At 37.5% G+C, this 15,488-nt stretch overlaps 1 protein-coding gene across 3 annotated transcripts in view; it reads right to left on the reverse strand.

Moving 5' to 3' along the window:
• LOC123681312 (receptor-type guanylate cyclase Gyc76C-like) overlaps nt 1–15,488 on the reverse strand; it is a 78,393-nt gene that overhangs the window by 2,352 nt on the left and 60,553 nt on the right. For 2 of the 3 annotated variants that reach the window (XM_045619643.1, XM_045619645.1), the window contains exons 17-21: nt 15,265–15,487; nt 14,167–14,311; nt 11,717–12,109; nt 3,580–3,937; nt 1,298–1,531 (exon numbers count right to left, since the gene is read on the reverse strand). In XM_045619643.1, the coding sequence (XP_045475599.1) occupies nt 1,298–1,531; nt 3,580–3,937; nt 11,717–12,109; nt 14,167–14,311; nt 15,265–15,487 (1,353 nt within the window). The remainder of the gene's footprint in view (nt 1–1,297; nt 1,532–3,579; nt 3,938–11,716; nt 12,110–14,166; nt 14,312–15,264; nt 15,488) is intronic. The other variant, XM_045619644.1, reaches the window with a different exon arrangement.

The raw sequence follows: 15,488 nt of genomic DNA on the forward strand, positions 1-15,488 counted from the left end.
TTCCAATTCACTTTTAGTTTGTGATTTTAATTTCGTTGTTGATTTCCTGTATAAGAGTGTATTTATTCAATCTTCAATATTACAAATAACCTTACCAAAAGGTATGAAATTTCTATCTGAAACGCAATACTTTAAAATCACATAATTTCATTTTATCTACTTTTCAGATCATTTCATTCGACGTTTTGAAATATCGAAAAATTCTGGATGCCCATTTGTTCGAAGATATGCGCAGGAATTTCTCTTTTTTAGAATTATGCAAGGGAAAACAAGTCACCTGTGCGATGATTTGCAACTTTTTGTTCATCACACTTGGCGAAAATAGATCAATTCTAGAAGTTACTGCGACTTTGTTGGAAGTTTTTAAGATACTATTATTGCTTGTGTATCGAACGATGACTTATGATTATATGGAAAAATGTGAGTACAAGAACAAATTTTCATTCGAAAATATTAATTTTGTATGCAATGTAATTACTTGATACCAATATTTCTTTTTTTATCGTGTTGACACTTTTCCTTCAATTTTGTTCCTGATTTGAATTACAAGTTCTTCATTTCGTTTTGAAAATTTTTCCAAATCTCATTTCAAATTAAATATTCCAAATCTCCAAGGATTGATATCCATTCCGTCTTGAAAATATTTATAGAACAAAATCGAGAACAGTACTGATTTGGCTTTTGAGTTCTTCGAAAAACGAGCGCTAAAAAAATTCTTGTCCAGGGTGTCCCAAATTCGATACTCTCTGAAAGCATCTGGAGAACTATGAGACTTAGAGAAAAAATCTTCAAGGATTCCCGATCTCTCTTTTCGAAATAATAAGATATCAGAAAGAAGATCATAGATTCTCGAGTTCCTGCGTTTCTGAAAAATGACTTTCAAATATTTTGCTATATCTTGGTTTCTATTCGAGCTTTTCGAAAAATTCTCTTTTAGTAATTTTTATGGATACTGTTTTTTTATTCAGAAATGGTAATCAATTTCTATAATTTTTTATGAGTATCATATAAACCATAAGAATTACTGACAAAAACGTTATAAAATTTTTCGAAAAACTCTAACAGAAACCAAGATAGGTATAGGAAATATTTGAAATAGTAATTTTTTAGAAACGCCATGTAACTCGAGAACAAATCAAGATATCTATGATCCTGAATCTGATATCTTATTATTTCGAAAAAAGAGATCAGGGGTCCTTGAAGATTTTTTCTCTAAGTCTTATAATTATCGATATGCTTTCAGTGAGCATCCAATTTGGGACACCCTGTCCATAACGGAGCAGTGTCAAATTCTTACCTCTTGGACTTATCGTCGTTGTTGATGGTGTCTTCGAATTCGTTGCCTCTCTTTCTGACAATGGCAGGGTTGGCCGCTGGTGTGTTCAACAAGGGCATCTGGACGTCTTCCATCAGACTGTTGTCCTCGTTGGAACCCACTAGGACATTCCCGTTGGCGTAGTTTGTGTCCAGGTTTTCATCGATAATTGCTATGATTTTAATTTCGCTATTTTTATCACAGTTATCCAGCGATCTGTAAGAAAAAAACTTATGGGGTGTACCGTGCTATGACAACGTTTTGCTCGTCTAGTTTGATGTTTTGGTCTATAACCTGCTCAACAATTCTCAACGAGATCTTATTGCCAAATTTGACAATGCCAATGAGAGGCTTGGGTACTTATATCACTTCATAGGGATTTAGAAGAGGTCTGTTAGGAAATGTTCTTAGGATGGCCAATTCTGAATATTTACACAGTATGTGTAGAGCTGCTCCATCGACAGGACCATGCAGTACCAAAGGTACTGTCAGCAGTCACACAACAACTCGAAACTCAGCTAGTGGACTGCTGCATGAGACTTTTTGTATTGGTTGAAGAGAATTTCAAGAAACTTTTCTCTTGCTGTATTTTTATAGGTTGTCAAAATATTCAGTTCATAATTTTTTTAGTGAATACTTTGGTCAAAAGGTCTCTTTTGATTCTAATTCTTGACAGAGTGTCATTAGATTCAGATTAGATTGAATGTAGGAGTTATTATTATTATTCAACCGAATTACGGCTCTGTTAGCCTACCGGGAAATTCAACCAAGTTGATATTTTGTTCTTATCTTTCTATTCATACAAACCCAGGGAGGCCGTCGATGCTGTTAATGAAACTGACGACATCCTTAGGAGCCTTGGCTATTACTTCGTGAGTACCCAGAACTGATTTACTCATGTGAGTGGTTCTTAGGCCAGTCAGCTCCGGGAATTTGCTATGTGTTTGGCTGTTTCTACCTCCTTTCTGCAGATCTCTTCTGCAGATATCATCGGCTGACTTACCCATGCGGTACAAAAGATATTTGCACCGACAGTTTCCTGTCAGCAGTCCCACCATTACCCGAAGCTCAGCTCGTGGTAGCTTCAGGAGCTTTCAGGTATAGGTCGGTGAAAGCACCAAAAATTTCGTTGCCTGAGCAAGACCAGGAGTATTCCTCCAGAGGGTTTTCCTGTTGTCCCTCTCCCACTGTTGGACTACTGTCTTGTATTGGGGTTTTCCAAGCCCACAGAAGGGTTCAAGACCAACAGGTGTCAACCTTGATGCCCATTTTGCAAGTTCATCGGCTTTTTAATTTCCTTCAATACCACAATGTCCCGATTCCCATAATAGAGTTTCTTTATTGCCTCTGGCCAGTTGCTTTATGGTATTACGGCACTCCCATGCCAGTAGAGACCCCCTGGATCTAAGATTCCAGGGACTTCAGTGTGGTCTAGCTGTCCGTAGTGATGTAAAAACGCACCCCTTTGAGGTTTCTTTTGAGACACTATCGGGAGCAAGTGAAGACAGCTAGTGTCTCGGTTTGCAGGATAGAGGGCTCACTTCCCAGGGATGTAAAGATCCTCGTTTTAGGCCCATACATCCCAATACATGTGCCTTTTTCTGATTTTGTTCCATCGACATACCATATGGAGGACTTTTTGTGCAGACGAATGTAGGGGTAATAGACTTGCAAAATTGTGACCAATTAGATCCTGCTTAATAAGAGATCTTAAGGAGATCGTCTACCATATTTGGAAAGTCCATGGGAGTCCTTGGTTTATAACTGGCTAGCCCAGAGGTTTCATTCGGAGTTCCAGAACTCGAGAACTGCTGGACTGATATTTATGGTCTTCGATTTGTTGAACTCATCTCCTTCCTGAATAGCTAGCAGTATTTTCAGCACTAAAAGAGAGGATCTATGGATATTATGTAAGGGCATCACGTTCAAACGACTGCACCAAACTAGATAATTCTTTTTTCGTTGTGTTCATTACTGTCATGAGAAGATTTATACAACGAAATATTGTCGAAAAATTGTACGGAATAGAAAAAAGGCTTTCCTCTTGTCTCCGACCGAGCGAACACTCATAGAGTATAACTTGACACGTCGAAGGAAGTATTTTGGGTTGCCTGACAGAACTTGCGAAGCCGAGGCGGGCTAGAGTATAATTTGACACTTCAGAAGATGTATTTTGGGTTGTCTGGGAGAAAGTGTAAAGCCAGGGCAGGTATTTTCGAATAAAAAAAAAATGAACAAACTTAAAAAAAAAATCGAAATCTCACCTCGTACTCCTGTTGGACCTGAGCAGCTTGCCGATCTGGTCCAGCGCCCTGTTCTTGGCCGGGGGCAGCGGGTCCAAACTCCTGGACTCCCTTACCCTGATCATCTGACTTCTGTTGGACTCGTCGCAGCTGGACGCTATGCTCGACAGCACCCTGCGCGGCCTGAGGCCCCTGATGCGGCCGCCGTTCTCCTCGTGGGGGGCCTCGAGCACGCCGCTCCCGAAGGCGGTGTTGATGGTCAGCCTGGAGCCGGCCACGTGTTCTGGAACGACCAGTCTGTTCACCTTCAGGTTCAGTCTGGACGGTAGCGGGCTCGAGTTTTGCAACGTGGAAATGCTTTCCACCTCTATGCTGGCGCCTGCGGACATTCTCGTTGGAGGAGGAGGGTTTTCTGTGACCGACGGTCGGACCGATACATAGGGGGGGCATTGGTTGAGTTATGGCAAGGGGGCGTTGAGTTTTTCAGTTTTTAAACGGAGAGAAATTGAGAATTTTACACGTTGGTCCGTTGTTTCCTCGTGGAATATTTCCGCTTTTGAGCGCTCGTTCAATAATGCGCCAAGTGTATAGAGGGTGTTCCCGAATTGGTAGTGCGAACGAAAATGAGATTTCTCGGATTATTCTGAGACAAAAGTTTTATACAACTCAGTCACTGTTTATAATTCAGTTCCTTTAAGTTGCAAAACACGCTTAGAGATGTTTTTAAAACGAAATTTAAAAAAATTACTGTTGAAATTGCAGGGTGAATAAGTTGAGGGAGTCGTCAATAATTTTTTCATGTTTGGATATGTATTATGTATATATTTTCTCTTTTTTCCTGATATTTAAACAAAATATAATTTTATTTTAGTTTATTGTACTTTTTTTGTTATTACAAATTTTTGTTTTCATTTTGAAGAGGTAGAGTAAAAGTAGCTATGCTAAACTTTGCCTCTTTTCTTCAATCAAGATAATTCATTATTATTATTATATACATGGGCACGCGAACGCTATATTTTTGAGATACAGGATGTTTCTAGATGTGCTACTTTTTTTGTGATGATTATACCAATTTATTGAATCTTTATTAATCTTCGCTACAGATTGGATAAATGAGTAACAAAACTTATGATTGATTCATTCATCACAGCTTACTGAGTGGATCTTTATAATAATTGAAGATTATTAAAGAATTGTTTGAATTTTTGTTCAAACTACAAGAAACCAAAATGAACATGGTCCAGCAAACGCTTTCTTTTCGAGATACAGGATGTTAAAATTTGATTTATTTTTCAAGTTTTTTTTCTCATAGCACCTTCCCTTCACAAGATATTCATCTTAAATTTGGTATAGATATTCCAATCTTAAGTTTTCATCATGTGATATGTTAATTTTGAAGGCAAATCTACGGGGTGATATTTTTTCTGGAACAGTGCTCGCTTCTTTCCTCCAGAACTTTTTGTGGTACACCACTGGTAGTTTAGAAAAATGTAAAAAGAATCTTTGGTCCAGTACTACACTTTTTAGTTTCTTGGAGTTTTGTAGTATCTGCTACCGATTTCGAGAAAAAAAATTCGAATAGTTCTCTAGTAATCCTCAGAATTCAAATTATTATAAAGATCCAGGGAGTAAGCTGTGATGAATAAATTAATTATAAGTTTTGGTACTCATTTACTCAATATGTAGCGAAGATTAATAAAGATTCGATAAACTGGTATAATCATCACAAAAGAGCTTTTGCATGTTTATTAAACTTTTTTTTTAACTATTCAAGGAATATATTATTTTCCTTAGGAACACCCTGTATACAAAGTTATAAGTAAGGAATGTCTCAATTATCTCGGAAATGGAACATAACGGTTTTTATAGATTTTGGTGTGCAAGGATCTTGTTGTATGTTGTATTTACATTGTTGTCAGATCTTTCCTTTTTTCGAAATAATAATGAACTTTGCTATTTCAAATAGATCACCCTGTATATTTTTCTGTATATAGGGTGATTCTTCCACTTGTATATATATTTCAACAGAAGAATTCTGAGGTCAAATGAAATATACATTATCTTTACTATTTTTCTGATACGGCTCGGTTAAAACGAAATAAGCTGTTGAAAATCCTTGAAGAATGTAATTTTCAGTTATATCTCGCAAATGGTTCTATCGAAGGAACATATTTTTGGAATAAAGTTTTTCATTGATGTGACGAATTTTATCCGAATACAATTTTCCTTCAACATCTTTCAGTTTCTTCATTATGACCATTACATTCAATGAAAATACCAGAAATTCGAAGAAACCAGTTCATAAAAGTAGAGTGAAGCTCTTGACGGATTTTTTCTGATAGATTTTTGGATTCTGCACATTCCAAAACATACAAATTCAAGGGGGTTGAATTTTTCGTATCCTCGAACGATCCAGTATCCTAAAATCGTCACATACTTTAAATTTTATGATCACATGATTTATTTTCAGAATTTCATGCATCTTGTTCCCGAGCAAAGATGATTCAATGTGACATAGCAACCTGTTTTTGCATCGAATTTCATGCATCTACCTTTGGAGAGCAGATGGACTTCAAATTGTACACAATTAAGGATACTAAAGTTGCTTATATCGCTTTTCGATTTTTCCGGGATTTCTAACTTGGTGAGTTTTTAATAAACCATAAATCTCAAATTTGTAATACATCAAGATAGTTGGAATCGTAGAAAATACACAAGAAACCGAAAACCTATTTCCCAGTTTTCCATCAGTTTTTCCGCTCATTTTGAAAATATGTATTGCCAATTCCCTAAAAAAAACAGTGCGATGTTGCCACATTTAGGTTTCGGACTATTCTTAGATTTTCCGAAATATGATTTATTTTTCAAACGAGACTTTATCTTGCCTTGAATAAACTACGTACTCGTACACAAACACATCAGTTCTTTCATCAATTTGGAAAATATTGCCAATTCCGAAAAAAAAAAGTCGACGTTGCCACATTCAGATAAATTACCCAAACTTCAAGAAATTTTCTGATATATTTTTCTGTCAATCCCCTCCCTGGGTTCATACAGTGTATTTTCAACCAATTACGGTTTCAAATAAATATCGTAATAGCTCTTACAATTCATCTGCCGGTTTTCTACTGAAATTTAATCGCCGAAACAGTCCGGAAAATTGCTACGCAGCGTATCTTACGCGTAGTTTTTCCAATTTCCTGCGAACGCTGTTTTCCATCCGCTCTGTTCAATCCGGAACGTGGGGATCGTGGAAAAGGGCAAACAGAACGAAAATAAACAGCCAAAATTAAAAGGGGGGGAAAACAGAGTTCATTAATATTTTCCTCGTCTCTTCGAATGATATACATAACGCTGAACAAACATAATTCGGCTCAAAAACAAGAACACATCGCAACTTTAACCCTTGCGGTACGAATTAGTCTGCCGTATGTGCGGGGACAGTGTTGCCAGATTGGTCGTTCTGACGAGGGGAGAGTCGAGAAATTCAGAATAACAAAAATTGCACAATCCAGGAGAAAACGTTTGAAAATGCGATAATATAATAAAATATATATATATACAGGGTGGCCATTTCAGCACAGTAATTGTTTTTTCATTTTATGCATTAGTTCTCGAAATATTCTTAACTAAGTATTTGAAAATGAAGTGGTGTTTTCATGGCACTTGTAGTGTTTTGTGAAAAACCGACATTTTGAGCTTCAAAACAACCATGACTGTGGCTTCCTTCCTAACTAACTAACGCATGAATATTTCGAGAACTAATGCATAAAATGAAAAAACAATTACTGTGCTGAAATCAGTATAAAAATACCTTTCAAATGAGGTATCACTCACCCCATCTTCCCTATTCAAAATTTGGGGGTGAGGGTTGTAGTAGCAAGGGTTGAAGCGCTATGCGTCCGTAACCTACATCTTAAGTTGTCCCCCTCGAAACAGAAATCGACCTGTCCGAGGATTTCTATCGAAAAACTTTATTTCGTCTGTAATCTCGTCTGTTTCGTTTTCAAATGGCCATCCTGTATATATTTTCAATATAAAATGCTTGCAGTTGGGAAATTGATCCATTATTTACGAAATTATAGGTTATAAACTGAAATTTTCAAACAAATATTTGAAAATTTTCTCAACGCTGCCATTTCTCCTGGACGCAAGATACGCCCTTGAAAACTCACTATGTTGTAGATCACAGCTCGATCTTCAAAAAACGTTTCCATTCGAGAGGTATGTGACGAATATTTCAGGAGATATAAAGATTTTTGTATAGAGATTCAATTTTTACTGATTTTCTCCAAAATTTCAAAGTCGAATATTTCTGAAACTGTGAGTTCTACGAAAAATCGGTTAGCGGTGTTAGCATTCACTATGCCTAATTACCCGAAATTAGAACTCACCCGAAAATTTTTATATCGAAAAATTTTTGATAATTTTCCATACCTTAGAAAATTTGAAAAAATTAAAAGTCTCTCCATGGGAATTCCGTTCATTTTCATTGATTGATTCAATAACGTGGATCTCGAAAATGCTAGCAGTCTGGATATGAGTCCATTATTTCAGAAATTATAGGTTATAAACTGAAATTTTCAAACAAAAATTTGAAAATTTTCTTAACGCTGCCATTTCTCCTGGACGCTAGATACGGACTTGAATACTCAGTATGTTGTGGATCAGAGCTGTGACGAATATTTTAGGAGATATAACTAATTTTTTAAAGATATTGAATTTTTACTGATTTTTTCCCAAATTTCAAGTTCAAATTTTTCTTAAACTGTGAGGTCTACGAAAAATCGATGAGCGGTGTTAGAATAGACGATGATCTATCTCGAATATCTCTTGAAGATTTCCTTTAATCCTTCTAGATTTTTTTTTATTCGTGAAATACGTTTTCGTTTGAGAAAATTAATAAAACGCCAATTATGTATATAATAAAAAAAAAACAACAGATCCCATCAAAAAACGGTAGACCTTCCGTTACATCGTAACAAATGGCAACACTGTACAAATTAGCCCATTATATGTGTGTGGGATGATGCATCTGGACCCCTTTTGTTTACCTCGAAAACTGTTCGAGTTAGATCAGATTTAAATTACGCTCTTCGCATTCTTCTTGGCGTTAAATTTGTCAAGTGAAAGCCCTGCCAAATTAGATACTTCGGATCTTATTTGTCTGAATGAATAATTATCCAAGATTGATGTTTCGTGAAATTTTAATCTGATGAATCCCCCTGCAGAGGAATCCTGACGTATAGATATTAACCGACTCATGATTATGAGAATGAAACCTTTCTTTGAATTCTCGATGTGGATTCTCAAAATTACATATTCTAGGAAACTGTTGATCCAGTTGAGTGAAATTCAGTAAAGAAATAACAGGCCAATTGAAAAGTTGAAGGTTGGTACTAACTAAAAATCATATGGATTTAATACTAGCACCGCCGTCTGTGATCAGACCGGGGACTTTTCAATTGACCTAAAAGATACATAACTCTTAATCCCTTTGAGTGAACTTCAGTAAAGAAATCGATCTTGCTATAGAATTTCATCAAAGAATTTTGAAGTTTACCTTATAACTGGAAAAACTGAAATTATTTAAGGATCATCTATACGGTGTTTTTTTTCGAGGTATATAACTTTAAGTTGGCATTACTGTTCAAGATGGCGACCGATTTAACAGCTGTTAAGTGATTTATGCCCAGTTTGGTTTGGCAATTCATCATGAATAGACTCACGCCTGAACAACGCTTGCAAATAGTGTAATTTTATTTCGAAAATAATGGTTCTGTGCGGAATACGTATCGCGCACTACGTCCATTTTATTTTGTTTAGCGATGAAGCGCACTTCTGGTTGAATGGCTACGTCAACAAACAAAACTGCCGCATCTGGAGTGAAGCTAATCCTCAAGTGTATTTCGACACACCGTTACATCCAGAAAAACTGACTGTTTGGTGCGCTTTATGGGCTGGTGGAATCATTGGTCCGTACTTCTTCAAAAAGGATGATGGCCAGAACGTTACAGTCGATGGTGATCGGTATAGAGCCATGATTACTAACTTTTTTCATTCCTGAATTGAACAACCATGATGTCCAGGAGCTGTGGTTCCAACAAGACGGCGCAACATGTCACTCAGCTCGTGCCACAATCGATTTATTGAAAGACACGTTTGGTGACCGCCTAATTTCACGTTTTGGACTTGTGAATTGGCCTCCAAGATCTTGTGATTTAACACCGCTAGACTACTTTCTGTGGGGCTGTGGAAAGGCATTGGTCTATGCGGATAAGCCACAAACCCTTGACCATTTGGAAGACAACATTCGCCGTGTTATTGCCGATATACGGCCACAAATGTTGGAAAAAGTCATCAAAAATTGGACGTCCAGATTGGACTACATCCGAGCCAGCCGTGGCGGTCATATGCCAGAAATTATATTTAAAATGTAATGCCACAAGATTATTTTGCGGATAAATAAAATTCATGTCAATCGAATAATCCGTCGTTGTTTTATTGCAATTTGAAGTTCTATAGCTCTAAAAAAAACGCCCTTTACAATCCGAACAGAACACTTAAACTAAATTTCATCAAAACCGGACGAGATTTGTAAAAGTTGAAGTTGTTACAAGGATTTGCGATCATACAGACCGACAGACAGTTGCTTTTAAACTCGGAAGTAAAATTGGCGACCGAAAACTCAATTTTCTCTCATTGCCATAACTCCTACCTTTTGACATGCTAAGAGAATCTCTATACGAAAAAAAAAATGAAGAAGACAGTTCACATAAAAGAACGAAACTACGAGCACCACCACCACCAACAAAAATGAAAGGAAATGGAAAGCATTCCAACGAAGGAGTAAGCCCATACACCACGTGGTTACATTACACCAAGTTAACATACAATAGTGTGTACTTCTAATGGTTGGATAACATATTTTTTCACTATTAGACAAAAATGAATTTTCACATAAAATTTTATCAAAATCTCAGAGTAATAAACTTAGATCGAGGGAGCATATGTCATTTTCAGTAAGCAAATTTTGTCCCCAACATGAACTTATCAAATTTCACATGAAGCGCGCGGAAATGAAAACATATCAGTGATACGATATTTCACTCGATTCGCGAGTTTCTCCACAAAGAACGCACTTCTTATGTCCCATAGTGAATCAACGTTTCATATCAACTCAAAATATATTGAAATAAGTACCTAAATATATCAGAAAATCAACTTCAAGCGCGCCAAACGACGTAAAACAACCGATGACACTAGGAGAGCCAAAGTTGCCAAACCTTGGATTTCAGCAGGTAAATGCAGAAAATAATAAATATTCTGCTTATTTTAAATTCGACGATTAGGAAAAATATCGGATTCCGAATAATCAAATTTGCATATTTAATCGGGAATCACTCAGATAAATATATTTCATTCAATATAATATACATCCATAACGATATATAAGGTGTGTGAATAAGTCTTTCCCGTTTTTTTTCAAATTTTGAGCCTTTATTGTGAAAAAATGGTTACAAATGAATTATTGAAAGTATTGGCCATCGCTAGCTACAACTTTTCCCCATCTTTCTGGCAACATACGAATCCCGTTGCGAAAAAATTCGACCGGTTTGGCCTCTATCCAGTCATCCACCCATAGTAAAATTGTGATTTTGAAAATATATCACAATCCGACAACATATTCTAACCATGTTGGGACATGTAAAAAATGCGTATACTTCCTCTATCTATGTTTATTACTCAAATGTTCAACATTGTGCAATTGAAGGAATTTCTTCGAAAAGATTCTCTTTTGAAACGATGGATTTTGATTATGAGATCATCTAAAAGTATTTCGATAACGTTGAAATTGACAAGAAAGAATATGTCATCCTAGAGGTATAACCAGAGCATGGCAGCACTTATATTATTTTACTACACCACCTACTCAATGCATTCTGAGGAAAGTTGAAACTAAATTCAAAAGTAGCTTTGAAGGATATTATCAGCGTGAGTACTCAAGTAGGTACTCTCCAATTTTTTTTCAATATTTAAATAGGGTTTCTTATGCGAGTATTAAATGTAGGTAGGCACGTATGCGCACTTCCAAATTGTAAAATACTGCGCCCAGCTCTGGCCAACGCTCCAACCCCCACGAATAAGCGCAACCTACCTCTAGGCACGCTCGAATGCCTCCTGCTGGTCATACCACCAAAACCTCCGCAGAAGGACGGCTGTCTCGAGTCGTTGTTCAACTTGGGGCTCTTCCTCGGCCTGCAGAACAGAGGGGGCAGCTCCTCCAGGTCCACCTCCCGCCTCTGTATCGCCCACTCGGTGGCGCCGACCAGCCAGAACGTCTTCACGTTGCCCTTGCCCTTCATGTTCACCAGGCCCCGCTCCTCTATGATGTAGCCGCCCAACTTCTCCAGCGCCTCCTTGCACTGCGAGCTGATGTGGATGCGCAGAGGCTCGCCGTTGCTCTCCATCCTGGAGGCGGTGTTCACGGTGTCGCCGAACAGGCAGTACCTGGGCATGGTGAGACCCACGACGCCGGCGACCACTGGTCCTGAAATAGTGAGAGGTTATGGTGGTGAGTTTGTTAGTTTGGGCGTTGTTTTACATCTTCCTTATGACTGAATGCTTTGAAAAGAACTTTACTGGGATGGCAAGTAGGAAGTGAGACTGGGAAAGGGTAGGCACCATCCAAACTTTTGCCAAAATAACATTAAATGGTGCACAGATGGTGCTGAAATATCTGGGGCTGTCACCAAGTGCTTACTATCGTTAGGCTTCTGTTTCAGGCAATCGAAAGATGCGTGCAAACGACTAGATAGAAATTTGATATACCAATCCATTTTGATGGTCAATCTGTTATCAGATCACTGAGCTTCCTCCCATGTCATCAGTTTGAAGTTAATATGAGAGTGCCGAAGGAAAAATTAAGCAAGAATATCAATTGAGTCTCTAGACACTCAATCAAAAGAAATTGCCGTTCTTTTCTTATCTTCAAAGATCAGTTATACGTTGTGCATTTTCTTAGGAATCCAAACTTCTCTCTCAATCTTAAATTCTGTCTCCTACTGTCTTCGACAGATGTCTTCGTTTTGAACGTTTTGAAGTCTCTCACAACACCAGTGTTTCAACAAAAACTGGAGTGGACCATGAGAACTTGGACAGAATACGACCCAGCTCAATCCAGCTTATATTTGAAATGTTCAGGATGAGTGGATGTTACCCTCAGCGGGGAGTTTGAAAGCCGACAGCAAGAGGAGTTTTTCTCCCCTAAGCTGATAGGCTAAATCGGATAATATTGAACATTTGAACAATGATAATAAGGAATATGTCTTCCAACCAGGTAACTTCTGAATAATAAGACATAAATCGTCTGGTTTGTAGTTTCTGGAATAACAGAGAATGAATCTTCCTAATTTGGGTCTTCTTAATAATAATAATAATAATAATATTTATTTGGTGCTAGTTACAACTTACATTTCATGTTGTATTACACAAGTCAAAACACAAATATACAAACAGTCATATATAAAAATAATATGTGAAATATTTCATCATTCAAATGAAAAATCATCCGACAGAAACTCAGCCACACTGAAGAACGCTTTTCTCTTCAGATATTTTATTATTATATTTTTGAAAACTGGTGATGGTTTGTCTCTCACATGCCCAGGCATCAAATTGAACATTTTGTAGGCCATACATTCTACACTCCGCCCTGTCTTCTCTAAACGTGATTCAGGTCTTATGTCATCCTTTCTCCTAGTATTGTAAGAATGAAAATTACTATTTTTTAATTTACTATCATGGTTCTTATGTGCATATATTAAGCATTCATAAATGTACAACGATGGGAAAGTCATCACATTCAGTGCAATGAATGCCCTCCTACAGTCTTCCCTGTAGCCCAATCCTGCAACCAACCTAATGGCTCTTCTCTGTATTCGAAATACTCTCTCACAACTAGAGCCATTTCCCCATAACACAACACAATATCTCATATGTGTTTCTATCAGTGAGTGGTATACGGTTTTCAAAATCCTCACTGAAACAGAGTCAACCAGATTACGCAGCAAAAATGTATTCTTTACTAATTTTTTGACAACTGAGTCGATATGTGTGCTCCATGTTAGGGTTACTTGAGTGCGTCCTCTTCTAGGTCTTGTGGTATTTGGCTTCCAAGGGTAATATTGTGCAACATCTGCCCTAGAATTTTCGAAAACTGTCTCTCTTGTCGTCATGCTTCTGAAGTCTTCGCCAACATTGGTCTTCTAGGATCTTTTCTGGGTCTTGCGTTATTTGGCTTTTAAGGACATAGCTAAGAGGTCTCAAGAGTGGACCATGGGTTTAATCCTGCTGATATTTGAAATATGCAGGACGAATGATAAAATTTATATAATCATAAGGAACGAGTCTTCGAACATGTAGCTTTTGAATAATCTTATTATTGGTGCCTTTCAACTTGGAGGCTTCGACTTCTAGGTCTTGTGGTGTTAAGCTTTTAAGGGATTAGCTTCATCTTAAGGCTTTTAAGGGTAGATTGGGAGGGAATTAATGACTTGGCATCGCACATGGGACGAGGTACATCATCGAATATCGAATAGTACTTACCGGTGTGTATGCCTATCCTCAATTTGAGGATATCGTTGGGCCTATGAGCGATCCTGTAGTTGCTCACGGCACCTAGCATGTCCAAAGCCATCGATGCTATCTCGCCAGCATGGCGATCACTGTTCCTCAAAGGCAGTCCTGAGACCTGCGAAACGAACAAGACCATAAGAAGAAGAAGAAGAATAGGGTAACGAGTGGTCGAAAGGTTGCCAAACCTTACGCTGCTACCTCGCGTTAACATTCGTTGAAGTGTCCAAAGTGGACAGCTGTCACTTTTGAAGCTATTATCTTTTGGTATTCGACTAATAAACATAGATAGACGGAGCATATGTCATTTTCAGTGAGCAAATTTTGTCCCTGGAATCATCAAATTTGACATGAAGCGCGAGGAAATGAAAACATATCAGTGATATAATATTTCACTCAACTCGCGAGTTTATCCACAAAGAACGCACTTATTATATTCCATAGTGAATAAACGTTTCATATTGAGTCAAAATATATTGAAATAAATACCTGAATAAATCAGAAATTCAGAAAACAAACTTCAAGTGCGCCAAACGACGTGAAACAACCGATGACACTAGGAGAGCAAAAGTTGCCAAACCTTGGGTTTCAAGTTTCAACAGGCAGTTACAGAAAATAATGAATATTTTGCTTATTATAAATTCGACAATTAGGAAAAATATCGGATTCCAAATATTCAAATTTGCATATTTAATCGGGAATCACTCAAATAAATATATTTCATTCAATATAATATACATTCATAACGATATAGTTAAATTGTGGATTTGAAAATATATCACAATCCGTCAACGTAAACCAACCATGTTGGGGACATGTAAAAATTTCGTATACTCCTGTATCTACGTTCATTACTCTATGCGCTGAGTTTTTCGAAATTTTTGAAAAGTTTATTCGACTCTCGAAACGAATCATTCCGGATTCGAATATCACCTTATGACAATTATTATGACTAATCATACTGATATTATGACATCATTTCTTCCATTACAATAGCAGCGGAAAAAAATCATCGAAGTAAAATTCGCAACCCTTTTGGCCTTTAGTGATAATAATCTTCCGAATACTCACCACAACATAGGCGTCCCCTATGGTCTCGACCTTGTAGACATCGTAACCCTTAGTTATCCGATCGAATACTGTGTACAGGTCGTTCAGGAAGTTTACGACCTGCAGTGGGGTGCTCTCGGCGGACATGGCCGTGAAACCGACAATATCGCTGAAATAAACCGTTACGGAATCGAACGATTCAGGTTCCACACCGTATCCCTTCGTCAATCTCTCGGATACGGGCC

Source organism: Harmonia axyridis, chromosome 5 (genome assembly GCF_914767665.1).
Source record: "Harmonia axyridis chromosome 5, icHarAxyr1.1, whole genome shotgun sequence".
In the NCBI taxonomy this organism is placed as follows: Eukaryota; Metazoa; Arthropoda; class Insecta; order Coleoptera; family Coccinellidae; genus Harmonia; species Harmonia axyridis.